This window comes from Myxine glutinosa, chromosome 3, assembly GCF_964187855.1.
Source record: "Myxine glutinosa chromosome 3, kmMyxGlut1.1, whole genome shotgun sequence".
Lineage (NCBI taxonomy): Eukaryota > Metazoa > Chordata > Myxini > Myxiniformes > Myxinidae > Myxine > Myxine glutinosa.
This window is the reverse complement of record NC_136263.1, coordinates 92700510-92717930: the sequence shown is the minus strand read 5'-3', so window position 1 is coordinate 92717930 and position 17421 is coordinate 92700510. Positions and strand designations below refer to the sequence as shown.

The window sequence follows — 17421 nt, the reverse complement described above, 5'->3', positions numbered from 1 at the left end:
AATTCTGGTGAATGAGGACAATAATACAAATGTGGCCTGAACTATTAAGGATCAGCTGTTGAAGACAAATCTGACATGCCTCCCACTTGAGTCGTTAAATCTTTCTGGACTTTTGAACAGATTTGAAGTTCGAGGAAGGCACCAATTTGTACCATGCCAGTTCGACCATGTCGTGTATTCAATGGACAAAAACAAATCTGGTAAAGTCACTCATATCACAAACTAGCAGTTTAATTTAGTATTCAGCCACTGCACATAAGTTATCATACCAATGTAATCAAGGATAAATAAAGCGTTGAACAAAAAGGGAAAAAATAAATGTAAAACAAAAACATTTGTGCAAACTTTCTGCCTATGTGCACAACACTTGCAAAGGTAGCATGCTCCATTAGAGGTGTCAGCCAAAGTGTTGTCTGCGACTTCCAAACACCGATGCAGACTAAAATAAACTGTTGCAGCTTGCAACAAAGCCAAGCAGTTCAAACGAATTCAGAGAATAACCAAAATATAACCTGAATGAACATGGAGAGCACGTGTCGCAGTGGCTCTGCAGCATGCAAATAAGTGATGTGTCGTCCGCCACACCATCGAGATGAACCAGATTTACAAAGAGTATCCGGCACACGTCCTTAAACCTCCTCCGGCCAGCCCGGCCCTCCTGGCCACCCACCCACTCCAACCCCTATCAAATGCAAAACGGGTCTCAAAAATGATACCCTGTAAACAACAACGCCATTACATGTCGATTCGGTTGGCCAATTCACTTTCAAAACCCCAGTCACACTTGGGCAAACCTTGTGGATGGAAATTTTGTCTTGGGAAAACGAGCACAACAAATTCACTTCAAACGATGGCAGGCCATTGCATGCCAGTGCTTTTGATTTAAAAAAAAATGCTTTAGTTTCTTTCTGTTCATGGCACACTGACTGGGTGCGTTTTACAGTTACAATTTCCAGGGTACGCTTCTCAAAAACAAACTTTTGTTATATGCAATTCATTTACAAGTGCAGGTGAATCAGCGAGTCAAGAGTAAAGAAAAAAACAATAATCGCAACGCAAGAGTATGAATCCGACTTGTATCTAAAAAAAAAGGGAATGAAACAATGAAGCACAGGTCCAGCAGGAAAACATTAAAAAGTGAGATTAAAGGCTTCTCTAAAATATCATAAAAGTGCAACGTAAAGCTTTACATAAATATTGGCCAACCGTGCCCCCCACCCAAGGAGGAAACGGCCTGCTTCGGCATGCATTTGCTTTTCATGGCACAACGTTAGGAGCTCACGTACGGAGACGTACATGCCAGAGGGCCGAATCACAACACCGCACGCATCAAGCCAACTGCTCATTATTCCACACCTTTGCCATTCGACACGCGTGCCATCCACGATAGTTCAACGTGGCATCGCATATAGACTCCGCAAGCCTTAAATTTCCAGTCGTGTGAGCCTTGTTTAGGTGGAATGAGAGCTTGCGCTGGCTCACAGGCGTTTGTACACAAACAAGTTGGCCTTGCAGTTGGGGCATGAATGCTCTGCATCCTTGAAACTGTCCAGGATACATGGGATGAAGCAACAGCCAAGATCACACCTGCAAAGGCAGCACAGGCATGAGCTTGAATCAAACCACACTACTCTTAGTAAGATATTTAAAACAATACAAAAAGACACCTTTTTTTGTTGTATACAAGATCGAGGCTTGTGCAAGAGCTAACATTAATCACAAAAAGGCAAACTGACACATAAAACATAAAACATATGATAAAGGGAGTGGGAGAACAAGATGGAGAGCAGGTACAGCGGAATATCTGTGAGAGGGAGACGGCTTGGGGGGAAAAGACATGGGAAGGGGGTGGGGGGGGGGGGGGGGGGTTGGAGAGGTAAAAACAAACAAAAAAAACACATGGACACTGCTCGAACTTCCAGGAATTAAGTCGGTATTTCAAAAAAGTTGGTATTAATATATATATTTTAAGTTGGTAATAATAGCACAGGCTATGGTGGGCCTCATGGCCTCCGACTGCATCAACGTTCCTTAAAAAATTAAAATTAAAATTAAATTAAAAAATTAAAATTAAATTAAATTAAAAAATATAAAAACCTTTAAAAATTATCCCTGTGCAATTGCCATCCCCAAATATGCCCCGATTTGGTTTAATCCCACAGTAAGCATCTCAACCCATCTATTTTCTTCATGCTTTTAAACTTGAAGACAGGTTATTTTCCTCCATTTGTCAAGGTTTAGGATGTGCTTATACATTTATTAAATGTAGAACAAGGGCATTAGGCAATATTAGTGCTTAACTGGCAATGCAAAAAAAATTGGGTTGTAATGGACAAAAACAAATCAACAATATACTGTAGAAAGTGAACAGTGTCATAAGCATTGAGTGTTAAGAAAGGAAATCTAAACACTCGAGACAAACACACAAACCCGGAGACAAACCCACAAACCCGGAGACAAACCATCGCCGAGTATCCTGAAAGGAAATCACAAACCCGTTTGCTGAATAACTATGCTGTGGTGTCAGTGATTAAAAATATAAATAATAAATTGTGCATTATTACTTGCAAAATCGAAGATTTTTCAAGTATATTGGTTGGTCTTGCGCATCATTCTGTCTGTTTGTCTGTCTGTCTCAATCGACTACAGGTCACTATTTTAAGCCAATCTTCACGAAACATCATCAGATGGTAGAGTTGGTCATAAGGAAAAAGCCTGTTGATTTTGAGGTCAAAGGTCATCTTGAGGTCAAATTTATAAAAGTCATTTTTCATCCGAGTGACTTGAAAATTAAACAGCAATTACAAAGTACTTCACTGAATTGGGAAACAAACTATTTGAGGTCAAAAGGTCGAAGGTGAAACTTCTATAATCAATTTTCATCTGAAAAATCATCAATTTTAATCCGACTGACCCGAGCTTTGATCAAGATCGTCAATTTTAATCTTAATGAAATGGACAATTTGATGTATCCATAACAACTTTTTTTGCGGGGGTGGGTAGATTTTGCAAGTATCATGAAATCTTGTTTTATTACTTGTAATTGCACATTGATACAATACGTGGCTGAGTAATGCAGAGGGAAAACAAACTAAGTTATTATTTTATTACCAAGTCAGATTGCAGGTTTAATGAATTACAACAGCTTATGGTATTAACTATGTACGTATCTTTTAAGCAAAATACCCTATTAATTGATCAAATTTTAAACTTCAATTTATCATGCAAAAGACAAGCTGTGTTGATACCATCCAGTACTCCCTTACTTAATAATTATTTGTATACAAGTAGTCTTGTCTGAATAAATCTATACTATAAGTTTGTCTGTCCGTTTTTGTGTTGCCATTTTTCTCGGAGATGGCTGAACGGATCTTCAACAAACTTTCAGAGGTCCGTTGGTGAGTGTTTACAGCAAAACAAATATTTTGGAAAAAAAAGAAAAGGAAAGTTGTGCGTGTGTGTGTTTTATATATAATATAATATATATATATATATATTGTTGCGGATATGGGACTTGGCCTCAATATCCGCTTGTAAATACTCCCCTATTTCCCCAATACTCCCCAACTATCCCCAATCCCCCATTCCCTAGTCCCATTGCCTGTAAATAGCACTCTGTAGAACCGACCTTCCCCTTTTTCCCCCATTAAATGTCGTGCCCAGGTTCACCGCATCTCACGTAGACAACTATAGGACATCTTGCTAGTTATTCTTAGTCTATGTCAGTTAAGGACTCGTTTCCATTAATTCTGACTCTTCGTTGCACCAGAATGTGATCGTATGGCACCAGTAGTGAGTTTAGGACCTCCCCTTACCTCCTCCCATCTTCCCCATGAAACAACAACAACAACAACAACAACAACTACAACTACAACTACAACAACAGAGGAGAATGGGGGCGGCGCGGCGCGGGGGAGTGTGCGTCCTCACACCGGCTCGGTTAGCCGCCATTGAACATGCGCTCCGACGGGGTTACCACGAAGGGGCTCCCTGTCAGCCCCTCGTCAAGGGCGGAGCCGGTAACCCCCCCGCACGCACCCAATGAGAAGCAACGGGCCGATTCCATCTGGGGCGGAGCTAACGAGCCGAGGGCGTGTCACTCCCCGCCGGATATACGCGGCGACTTACCGGATGTGAAGTCAGATGCGCCCCGAGCTTGAAGAAGAGCCAGTCACCACCTCCGAGCGCCGAGTGAGACCTCCCGCATCTCTGGGCCGGAGCGGGTCGATTCTGTCCTTGAGCCAAGAGTGCACCTTGAGCCATCGACTACCCGCTTTCCTTGCCATCAATCCCCGTGCGAGTCAGTTTTGTCCCGTTTATCTGTCGTCTGTCAGGGCTAATATAAGAGTGTGTCTAAGTGCCTGCCTTTCTATGCTGTCCCTCTTGTCGTTGTAATCTGACCTTCCGCCCTAATATAACCTCCTCCGGAGGTCTTGAGAACTGAACCCTTGGTGTCGTGTCATTTTAATCCAGCCGTTGTGTCTTTTCCATCATTGATTTAGCATAGCACGACTTAGTCAACGTTCGAGTATAATCGGGTAACTTGTGCGGACACGGCGGCCATTCCGCTCGGCCCACCATAACATCAAAGTCGTGTCTGTAACAATTGGTGTCAGGAGTGGGATGCCGCAGAGGGCGTGACCGGCGAGTTGGGAGGCTATTATTGGCTGAGGAGAGCGCCAATGTGACGTCATCGGCCAGAGATATTAGCGACGGTCGGACGCCATTTCGTAGCACACAGAGCACACGGGGCACACGGAGCACACGGAGCACACGGCAGTTCGCAGCAGTTCGCAACAGTTCGTGAGCAGTTCGGAGACAGTTCGTTGAACAGTTGGCAGTTCGTAGAGAGTTCGTGGAGAGTTGGCACTCAGCAGAGGCAGCAGTTCGAGCTTACGTCGAACCTTTGGTGCACGGACCTTGTGGAGATCGACCTCGTGTGGAGCCGCTGGCCTGCGTCGGACGCGTGGTGCTTGGAGCGAGGCCTTGTGGGACTTGGAGCGAGGGACCTCGTGGTGTGCGATCGGGCCGAAAGGAGCGGTGTTGGACGGCCGCCACAAAGACGACGAAAGACAGACAAGATAAGCCCGCATCCGCGTACTTTTTGAACGACGTGACGTATTCTTTTCGTAATTCATCTCCCTCGTTTTGTGTTTGCTGTCAGTCGTGTGGGGACGTCCCGATCTAGGATATTAGATTTACCGGCGGGCTTTTTCACTGGCTTTACTTTTCCATAATAAATCCTTGTATTATTTTCTGTATATATCTGAACGCAGTTTCCTGGGTGTTTGATTTTAATAGATAAGGCGGCGGGGGGGGGGGGGGGGGAGCTCCGCTGTGTCCGCCATTCCGCGCGTTTAGTTTAAGTGTTCGATTTGGAATCCGCTATTGAGTTTTCGCCTCGGGAGTGTAAGTCTCGCAATCGGCCATCCGTAACTGTGGTGTTAATCACGGTTACGTGACAAGTGGTGTCAGGAGTGGGATCTATCGGGGCCGTCCCAGCGGCGGGGAAAGTTCCAACGCTATCCTCCATATCCCCCATTTCCGGCTCACTCCCGACGCTGACGGAAGCCTCACTGCGTACCTCCAATTCGTCGACCTCCGACATCCGCTTTTCGGAAGGTCGTTCCCCGCGCGCGTATTTATTTCAATTCCAAAAACACAATTTAAATTTGACGAAGACGCGATATCGCGCTCCGTTTGCCCAATTGATTATTAAATTTCTCCGCCTCGCCTATACAAATTTTGCGTTCGAACGTCGGGCGCAATGTACGCCCGACCGTGTCGATGTCTCGCCGTGGACAAAAAATTTGTCCGACGGATTCGATTGTCCGACAATTTGTCCGACAGTATAATCGGGTAAATTGTTACAGACACGACTTTGATGTTATGGTGGGCCGAGCGGAATGGCCGCCGTGTCCGCACAAGTTACCCGATTATACTCGAACGTTGACTAAGTCGCGCTATGCTAAATCAATGATGGAAAAGACACAACGGCTGGATTAAAATGACACGACACCAAGGGTTCAGTGCTCAAGACCTCCGGAGGAGGTTATATTAGGGCGGAAGGTCAGATTACAACGACAAGAGGGACAGCATAGAAAGGCAGGCACTTAAACACACTCTTATATTAGCCCCGACAGACGACAGATAAACGGGACAAAACTGACTCACACGGGGATTGATGGCAAGGAAAGCGGGTAGTCGATGGCTCAAGGTGCACTCTTGGCTCAAGGACAGAATCGACCCGCTCCGGCCCAGAGATGCGGGAGGTCTCACTCAGCGCTCGGAGGTGGTGACTGGCTCTTCTTCAAGCTCGGGGCGCATCTGACTTCACATCCGGTAAGTCGCCGCGTATATCCGGCGGGGAGTGACACGCCCTCGGCTCGTTAGCTCCGCCCCAGATGGAATCGGCCCGTTGCTTCTCATTGGGTGCGTGCGGGGGGGTTACCGGCTCCGCCCTTGACGAGGGGCTGACAGGGAGCCCCTTCGTGGTAACCCCGTCGGAGCGCATGTTCAATGGCGGCTAACCGAGCCGGTGTGAGGACGCACACTCCCCCGCGCCGCGCCGCCCCCATTCTCCTCTGTTGTTGTAGTTGTAGTTGTAGTTGTAGTTGTTGTTGTTGTTGTTGTTTCATGGGGAAGATGGGAGGAGGTAAGGGGAGGTCCTAAACTCACTACTGGTGCCATACGATCACATTCTGGTGCAACAAAGTCAGAATTAATGGAAACGAGTCCTTAACTGACATAGACTAAGAATAACTAGCAAGATGTCCTATAGTTGTCTACGTGAGATGCGGTGAACCTGGGCACGACATTTAATGGGGGAAAAAGGGGAAGGTCGGTTCTACAGAGTGTTATTTACAGGCAATGGGACTAGGGAATGGGGGATTGGGGATAGTTGGGGAGTATTGGGGAAATAGGGGAGTATTTACAAGCGGATATTGAGGCCAAGTCCCATATCCGCAACAATATATATATATATATATATATATATATATATATATATATATATATATATATAAATAATCGCTCTATTTGTAGATAAATAACACAAAAATAACACACACACACACACACACACACACACACACACACACACACACACACACACACACACACACACACACACACACACACACACACACACACACACACACACACACACACACACACACACACACACACACACACACACACAAGCCTTTGTAGATATGCGAAAGGTAATATTAAATGATCCCCAACCCCATTCCTTAGTGGGTGTAGGGAAGTGTTTTGAATAGGCCCCCCACAAGAAATAGAAAAACAATACAAAATTAGCATTTTTTTTCAAAATGCCAACATGATTAGAACAGCACCGGGCATCGCCGAGTATCCCCGCTAGTAGTTTAAACAAGGAAATTCGTACACGGAAAGCAGCCATTTGCCCCGTTATTCCTATGCTGAATTAACACCATGTTTTTATTAATCTACATGAGACCAAGGCTCATAAGAGTGGGGTGAGGGGAAATGGAAAAGGACTGACAGCGAGGCCACAGTTGGTCACAGCAAGCAAGGGAAATAATGTACAGGACAAGAGGAGAGAAAGAGGAGGGGAAGAAAAACATCAACCTGCAAGTAGAGGTTTGGGTTCGGTCGGGTTAATTGAGTTAGAAAATATTGTGGGATAGGGATGGGGAATGAAATGAGATGATGGTGCACCACCTGCTTGAAGCCCTGAATAGATGCGCATCATTAACCAGTATATAAAACAAAAGGCTTCATAAGTGGATGGAACGGCGATGTGTTGCCCTGACAAGCCCCAATAAGGGAGAAACTAGTCAATATCTCCACTTTTCATCTGCTTTGTGACTATGTAACCTTGACATATTTGCATTGCTGGAGGCCCTTTTGGGTTTGCAATCATGACCTCAGTGATATCACAGCGTTTGTCCCGGTCGGAAAACTTCAATAACCGTATGCATAGAACTCCCAACTGCTTATAACAACAGTGATGCTTCCTGGATGTGCGAAAGACAATGTGTTGGGGAGGCAGATGGCACTTGTTGGTTCCTCATACGATCTCGTGTCCTCACCAATCACAGTCAGAGGTGCATCAGCCAAAACACACACACACACACACACACACACACACACACACACACACACACACACACACACACACACACACACACACACACACACACACACACACACACACACACACACACACACACACACACACACACACACACACACACACACACACACACACACACACACACTATTTAGTAGATGCCATGATTAATTTGTATGAAAATGTATTTATACAGTATAAATAAATTAATAAAATCACATTTGCACATATCCAATAAATAAAATGATTACCAATCAGCCTGCTCCCAATAATCAGCAAGGTCATGGAATCGATCATTGCTTCTGACATCAAATCCTTCCTCTTCTTCAATGGCTTGATCTGATCATCAATTTGGATTCATACCAGGTCACTCTACCTTGGACATGCTGCTTCTGCTGTCTCAATGATGGATGGAGGTCCTCAATGCCAAACAGGAAATCAGAGCTGTCTCCCTTGACATATCTCGAGCCTTCGATACGGTCTGGCACCCAGCTCTGCTCACCAAACTCTCTTCGTATGGTATCCATGGAAATCTCCACTCATGGCTTCCTTTCTGGTCGGAGTCAACGTGTGGCCCTGAATGCATTTCTCTCTTCTCCTCTTCCTGTTCAGGCTGGAGTTCCCCAAGTCAGTGTTCTGGGCCCTGTGCTTTTCTCGTCTTCACCAATGATCTCTCCGACTCTCTGGAAAATCCTCTCTATCTCTTTGCTGATGACTCTACTCTCTGCCGCTCCATTCCTCATACCTCAGATCGGCAGTCTGCAGCCTCCTCACTCTCTGCAGACCTGGACAATATCACAAACTGGTCAAACAAGTGGAACATGTCTTTCAATTCTGACAAATCTCACACTCACTTTGTCTCTCCGAAAAGACCGACTGGACAACCCTCCCATCTACTTTCTCAATAATCCTCTCCAAGAAGTTCTGTCACAAGATTTTGGGTCTCACTCTCTGCCATGATCTTTCCTGGGAAAACCACATTTCCAAGCTGGCCTCCAAAGCCAGTCGCCAACTGGGCATCCTCCATCGTGCGAAGTCCTTCCTTGGCACACATGAGCTCCTCACCACATACAAGGCTTTCATCCGCAGCTCAATGGAATACTGTTCTCCCCTCTGGGCCGGTGCTCCTGCCTCACACCTAGCTCGTCTTTGCGATGTTGAAACAAAAGCTTTCAGAATCATTGGAATCTCCCACGATGAAGCTAACTCCGAGGGCCTTTCACTCACTCACCGCAGGCAGGTTGGTGGTCTTTCTGTCTTCTACTGACTCCTCGCTGGCCTTTCTCCCCCAGCTCTATCTGTGCTCTGTCCCCCAAATATTCCGACAGGTCGCACAAGGTCTGCCTGCAACCCTCTTACGGTTAAACTGCCAAAATCAAGACTCTCTGCTCACCTTCACTCCTTCATTCCTCTTTTATGCCGCATCGTAAAACAAACTCCCTCCTTCTCTTCAATCCCACTCCTCCCTCCAGGTCTTTAAAACAGCTGTTCACCACCATCTCTTATCTTCCCCCATCCAAAACCTTGATCTTTTCTACCCCCGTTAAATCACCCCAGATCCACTTTTTTGAAATACCGACTTCTTTCCTCGAAGTTCTAGCAGTGTCCATGTGTTTTATACCTCTCCCCTCCCCATTCCTCCTCCCTCCCACAGATCTCCCGATGTCCCTGTTCTCTACTGTTGTACTTGTGTTCGTTGGTTTATTTATTTATTTATTTATTTTCTTCTCCGTCTCTCTCATATATATATATATATATATATATATATATGTTTTATGTGTTTCCACATTATTCTGATTCACCTTGTATATCGTCTCAAATATGACACGAAAGTTTATTTGAGTCTACTTGCACACTTGGATAGTACAAGTTAAACTTGAGCTATCTCTGGTACCAATTAACATTGACCGACCGAGTGAGTCGAAGGCACATCGTCATGGTGTCAAGGGAATTCCAAGTTAGAAAAGGAAACGACTGATCTTCACTTATTAGGACAATGCAATATATTACCAGAAATATTTGCTCGCAGTAGGTAATAGGATTTTCTTTTTCCCTAAAATAACCTTGACCTCGTGACCTCAAATTTATTGGAAAGGTCTAGATTCAAACCCAGGTGAGCCACCTCAGGGGAGAGTGTGCATACGTGGCATACGTCAAGGCTATATTGCAAGTCCATCATAATAATGTCCAACAAATCACTTGTAAATTTTAATCGGCTTGATGTATTGAGGACTTGAAATAGGCTTGAAGTACATGTTGAGGAAAATTTTTCAAAATTGAATTTCTGCTCCACATTCAATGTTAACTCACTCGTTGCCATCTTGATTTTTACCCTGCGCTCGTGAAGCAAAAATCAGGGTTAAGCATTCAGGTCAGTACGTGTGCTGTGTGCTGCACGTGTGCCATGTGCTGTATATGTGTGCCGTGTGCCGTACATGTCTGCATTTAAAAAATTCATTTTCTCAGCAATTGTTGGTCCGATTGACACAAAATTTTACCATACACGCGTCTCCGCCTGTATAATTATTTTATTCATACTTATGACGTCATAGATCACGTGGTACGGACGCCATCTTGGAAAAACGTTACACCTCTATATCTCCCAAACTACTCAATGGCAAAAAATTGAAACATGGCTCATTGTCAAGTACTCACCATGGGGAATAAGATATGTTGATGGTGATGTCATCGGTGCCTTAATTATGACGTCATAATTCGACAAGTACAACGCTTGATCTGATCAGTATGAATAAAACAAAAAATCCTCTGCAACTGTTAGACTGATGGACACTACATTTTCAGAATATGTGCAGCTCCTCCTGTATAATTTTTTAATGAAAATCATAACGTCATAGGTCACGTGGTACAGACGGCATCTTGGAAAAAATATAAAAATGTTGCACCTCTATATCTCTGAAACCACTCCATGGAAAAAATTGAGACCTGGCTCATTGTCAAGCTCTCCCCTTGGGGAATAAGATATGTTAATGATGTTATTGGTGCCTTTGTTATGACGTCATAATTCGACATATATAACACTTATCCATCTGATCATCATGAATATTTTTCAGCAACTGTTGGTCTGATGGACACGAAATTTTCACCATAGGAGAGCCTCCTGCTTTAGAATATTTTAATGATAATCATGACGTCATAGGTCATGTGATACAGGCGCCATCTTGGAAAAACCGAAAAATGTTGCACCTCTATATCTCCAAAACCACTCCATGGAAAAAATTGAAACAGGGCTCATTGTAAAGAACTCCGCATGGGGAATAGGTGTTGTTAATAATGACGTCATTGGTGCCATAATTATGACGTCATAATTCGACAGGGACAACGCTTGGTCTGATCAGCTTGAAATGTATTGAGCGTGATCTATGCAACAATTATATTAGAGAATATAAATTTATGATGTCATCGCTCACGTGGTCTGGCAGCCATATTGGATCAAAGAAAAACAATGTTCAAAAACAGAAGAGTTGGGTCACAACAAGTTGACTGCGCAGGGTAAGTATTCTATGAATACCATCTAGTTAGCACATGCATTAAAGCAGGAAACAAGTGGTTATGGGTATTGGTTACCAACGCTATAAAAACAAATTGTGAAAGCAACAATGGGCAATCATTGCTTTTAATTCAGCTTCCTTCAATTTGCAAACCAGAAACACTCACTCCCTATGGGAGTGGCTTTTCACCTTAGTTATACATTTTCACACTCACTTAGGCTATGGTGCTTTAGACTCAGCCATGTTATAAGAATTATTATTACCGTACTCTTATTATTGTTAATATTATTTTGTAATATCATTAAAATTATTGTGATGCTGACCATATATACGTCCAATGTTCTCCAAATTTCCCTCAGGTGAGTATTAAACAATGCTAGCGACAATTAGGAATGGGGTTATGCTTTGAATAAAGGTCACAATAAAGGTTAAAAACAATCCATATACAGTCCACTTATAATCTGTCAATGGTATACATCATTCATGCATAGACACATTTGAGCACCTGTATTAGCTAAAGATCATTGTGGCCGAGATCAGTTATCTCGGATAACAGATCTAGCCAGTCGAGGCGAGGCTATTGGCCTAGTATATAACACAGAGAGGCCTAGCCAGTCGAGGCAGCTCCAGTCTGTTAGTCTGCGGGGGACGCGATAGGAATAGAATGTCTCAAGCGTACATCGGGTTTCCTCAAAATGTATTTCAGTCCAGTGTTACAGTGGCGGCTGTTCAAAAATAATGTTGGACAGAATTGACTGAATAGTTTGTGGTTATAATTACTTTTACTTCCGGTAGGTGTGCCCCACGAAAAGCTATGTAAATACCTTAACACCCCATTTATCCAAGGTGGTAAACCCTTCGGGGATGAGGCAAGTCAAGTTGCTACATCCTCCATTGTATGACCCTTAGTTCCCTGGCAAGTTTGGTTGAGATTGGATAAGTAACGACCGAATGCATCAGACAGACAGGAAAATGCGTATTTTAGTATGATGTAGTGAATAAATGTTTTCATTCATGTAAAGCCTTTTGCAAATCATTATTTGAATATTTTTATTCAGAATAAGAAAATAAATTGAAAGAACACATTCTCGATCTTAACTTACAAGTATGAGGGTGCTTTTGTATATAGTAGTAAGTGATGATTGTTTATTGTTCAAATGAAATGGCAAGGATTTGTTTTCCCTTCCTTTCAATCATCCTTAATACACAATTTGAAATGATTGATGCATGCAAACTAGTGAGAACAGAGACAAAGACACATACCCAAATATGCAGCAGAGCACACACATGACCACGCTTAGTGTGCCAGGTATGTAGTTGACATGTGTGACAACTGGCCGTTGGCAGTGAGGGCAGACCAGTTCGATGGGCTCTGACATAGTCTGCACACTGCTTTGATGCTGTAGCACTGGCTGTGTGGTCCGCGGAGGAGGTGCACTGGGGCGAGGACTCTCGGGTTGCATTCCAGGGGGAAACGACGAATAAGGGCCGATGTGGGGACTGTAATATCCTGAAGAGGGTAGAGGAAGCAGCCATCAGGCATGAATGAAAATGCATACATGAGCATGGATCAATACATTACACCATTTCGTTTTCTACATCTCCTTAAGGTGAGCCCACATCATAATTTCATCATAATCACTGCGGAAAGAGATGCATCCTGATGCATAGTGTAGAAATATGTACGACTGGTGTTTCGACACTCAAAAAAGCCTTTTTGACATCCACTTCCAAGATCCATAGTACACCCACCTGCATGATGCCTTTCAAAAGTTGACTTGGACAATTGTGTGCATGGTTGAGGCAAATTTCAAATTGGCAATATCATATTAGTCCCCGTGCCCATCCCTACAGATAGGCTCATTCACATAGGAGTTGTTCTGTGCGGGCATGGCCTCACCGGAAGCGGATCATCACACGCACATAGTTTGCCTTCGTTAAGCTTTTCTATCCACCTGTATACACTTCCTCAGCCCAGGCATAATGTCCCATGCTCTATACTCTTTTTGTTGTTGTTGTAAATTTCAATTACACTCACACCTGACCATATAAAGTAGATAACTGCATGCTCATTGTTCGTCATGTGTAAGACTTTCTAATGGTGCCACCATCTTGTTCACATGATGCAGAATTGCCAATCTGCAACCGCACAGATCATCACCCAATGAGCACACAAGGCAGGGGTGCCAACCTATACTGATGGATAGAGATAGGCATGCATATTATCACATGTTTAGTGATGAAACTGAAATGAGAAGTGGTATCATTTATTGACTCGTCCTCATACGAGCTCCATTTCCATAAATATAGCCATAATTTTACAAAGGTACGTGAAGGTACAGGTAGTGGACAAAATTCGAAACACCAATGTAAAGTCACTTAATAGGCAATGGACCACCACATGCGACCAGTCCTGCTGTATGCGTCAGAGTCCACCAGCATCTGGAATACTGCAGAAAGGAGTATAGAAACCATTCTTCCACGAGAAAATCAATCAACTCATACCAGCTTGATGGAGGTGGAAAATTCTGTCTCAGGCATCGTTCCAGAACATCCCATAAATGCTCGATTGGGTTCAGATCTGATGACTGAGAAGGCCATAACATATGAATAACATTCGTGTCATGCTCATCAAACTAATGGGCAACCACAAGTGCTCTGTGGATGGGGACATTGGGGAGGCCTCCTCTTGCAGCCATGATAGACAATCATCAGCAACCAGGCCTGTGCAGCATTTTTATACACAACCCTAAGCATTCTGGGATGTTATTTGCTTAATAAACACATGGGTCACAACTGTGTGGAAGCCACTGCTTGGTGTCCCTCATTTACTTAGGTGTTTCCATTTTTTTGTCCACTACTTTCATGTTCATGCAGAATATGACAAACTACACTCTGTCAGAGTGCAAAGTGGTACATTGAAGAAAGTAAAATATTTGCAAGTCTTCGTCACAATATAATTTAAAGTACAACATTAACGTACGTCTTATTTTTGCAGGAAAAGAGACGACCTCAAACACAAGGTTTTGGATGACTTGTTTTTGAAACTTGCTCCAATATTTTTGCTACAATTCTGGATCTATTTTACCATCTTGCCAACATGTATTGTTGTCAATCATTATGCTTGGGAAGTGGTATGCATCATGTCAGTGTAGTCCACAGCAAATGTGAATATTTTCTTCCAGGAAGAAAATAAGTTTGATTATCACCTCCACTTGCTATCATCCTCCAAATTTTAATTATACACAAGTGAAATCAAACTATTTTCTCGAATAACATTTTCCTTTACATAACTGAACTGTTAAAACAAGACCGAAAGTCTAACAGTGGCATAGCCGGGCTTGTAAAATATTATAAACCACAAACACACATGATTAGCACCTGTGACTCACCACAGGTCAAGGGTGTCAATAATTTTGTCAATGCCATTTTTTTCTGATTTAAAAGGATATATTAAGTTCTGAATCAAAAACAAAGGTCCTGTAATATCAACAGTGAAAGAAATAATTGTGAAGACCAAATACTTTTGTCAATTTCAACTTATTTTTGGAGAAAATTGTGAGTTATTGGAAAAAAAGTGCAAGTGTGCCAATATTTTTGGCCACGACTAACACATGATGATCCCATCGAGCATGAACAGAGAAAACAAAGCACTGTGACCACATATGGTACTGTCACGCGATTGCCCCTCGGTTAAGACCGGGGAATTGCGGATGGCCAAAATGAGCTTTAACTCCAAGGCGACGTTCAATGGCGTATTTGCTATACATGCGCAGGAGGAAGGAAGGAAGGAAGAGGAAGAAGCGGCGAGATTTGCTTCATGGTCCACGCGCGCCAGCGTCTTCAACCTGCAAAGTGATTAAACTCACACGAACACGGGATTTTGAATAGAAAATAAAATAATAAAAGGCTTTATTTAAAACTACTATCGGGACGGGGAAACACGATGAACAAAACTAGAACCTAGGTTGGGATATCCCCACTCACAGACTTTGAATACACACGATGGGAAGGATAATAAAATAACCGTTTTGTTGTGTTCTGTGGTGTGTCTTATCTCAATCAGTAGTCTGCAGTCGTCAAGTATCATCCGCCTCCGAGCGCATTCGTCCGACCGTGGCTCGTCAGTGGAAAGTAGGCCTCGTTCCACCCCCGTGTGTGCTCCACCAGGCACACGGACGCCGCTGCACGCCAAGCCTCGTGTCCCCGCGCGATCGTTCGCGAGGTTCGTGCATGAATCCGGGTAAGAAAATCGTCGGCGTGCCAACGTCCTTCCGACGTCCAACGAGCAAGGGTCCAAACGGGACAAGGTCCACCACAAGAGAAGGTCCAGCACAAAGGGACAGTCCAGGGCAAGAGGGCAAAGGGAAGAGAAAAGCAGATGGCGAAGACAGGCAGAGGCGAAGAGAGAAAATGTCGGTCAGCCAGTCATTCTACTGATCGTCCTCTTATTGGCCGAGCACTTGGCGCCCTGCACCCATGCCATTGGTCGGTGGCCAATCACAAGTCCTTCTTTACCCCTCCAATCGGTGCTCTTGGTGTTGCTCGCCCCTCCCCCTCCTGTCCATCACGAGTTCTCCTGGGCATGGCTCTCAGCCTGCCTGTTCAATGTTTGATTGCCATGGTGTACCACTGTGCGGCCGTTTGCTGGCGGTCTTTTTGGTCAGTCATTGTGGCGGTGGGGGAATTAATTAATGTGGTGCACTAATGGATCTAGCTAATGTATGTGATGTGTTGCCATAAGAGAGACAAAGGAATGATCACCAGGTCTGACACACAGGGGAATTAGCTTAGTCCCTATTCTACCTATCACGCGATCATCCTTGTATGATCACAGGTGCACACTTGATCCGACAAACCGGGCTAACATAAATTACATCAAGATTCCCTATCACGACAGACGAAGCATGATACCTACTCAGATCTACCTAAATCTATAAATGCCCCTACCCAAAAATTCATAACAGTACTTAGGTACAAAATAAATAAATAAAAGAAGGCATCGCTTATTGAGGTGTCATCGCTAAAATAAGGCTTTAGGACCTCATTTGCGTGAGAAGTGTGTGTTGTGAGAAGTGTTGTGAGAACTGGGTATATACGTAGGGAAGAGTGGGTCAGTGCATTGAGGTCAAAAGTGAGGCCATATCAAATTCAGAGCTCACAAATCTGTCTGCAGTGGGTTGCAAAGCAGACCTTGGGACTATGAATCCCATTCAAGGATGGTTAATAATTCAAAATTATGTGAATGCCACTGTGTCCACAGCAGAAATATGGGAAGGAGCTGCACCAGCTCAAAGTGAGGAGCCATACTCATCACTGATAATTCCGAATAAATCTTGTATATTGTAACAAGTTACACAGCTCAGAATGAACTCAGCTCTGTATATAATGGTGATGGGCAGTGTTAGAAGACACTTTGGAAACCCAGGCAATGACCAGTTTACAGATATGCCGTTCACAGGTTATGGCTGATAGTGAGGCACTGTAGCTTCAGGAAAAATAAAATCAGACTACATTTAATGAGTACACTGAATGCCAATGACAGACAGCGTGAATAACTAGGCTGCATTTCAGAGTATTGAAGACATTCAGTAAATCCAGAGTGATGACATTATCCTTTTGCTTTTGATTTAGTGCATCAATCTATTGTTGATTTAAAAGAAGAAACATGCCAAGTGCTGGGGTGGAAACCAAACCGAAGATTACGAGATCAGAGAGTTGGAGAAGAGAGAAGACTTGAGGTCTGGAGCAATGATAAATTCGTTCATGATGACGAGAAAGCTGACTGGTATAGGT

The 17421-nt window shown here is 43.8% G+C and overlaps 1 protein-coding gene across 3 annotated transcripts in view; it reads right to left on the bottom strand.

Annotated features, from left to right (window-relative positions):
- Positions 1-215: 215 nt before the first annotated feature.
- The window catches only part of CDIP1 (cell death inducing p53 target 1), a 73549-nt gene continuing 56343 nt past the window's right edge, over positions 216-17421 (bottom strand). For all 3 annotated transcript variants that reach the window (XM_068110499.2, XM_078774276.1, XM_078774277.1), the window contains 2 exons: positions 12889-13135; positions 216-1587 (listed from right to left, as the gene is read on the bottom strand). In XM_068110499.2, coding sequence (XP_067966600.2) covers positions 1479-1587; positions 12889-13135 — 356 coding nt within the window. In that variant the 3' untranslated portion in view covers positions 216-1478. The remainder of the gene's footprint in view (positions 1588-12888; positions 13136-17421) is intronic.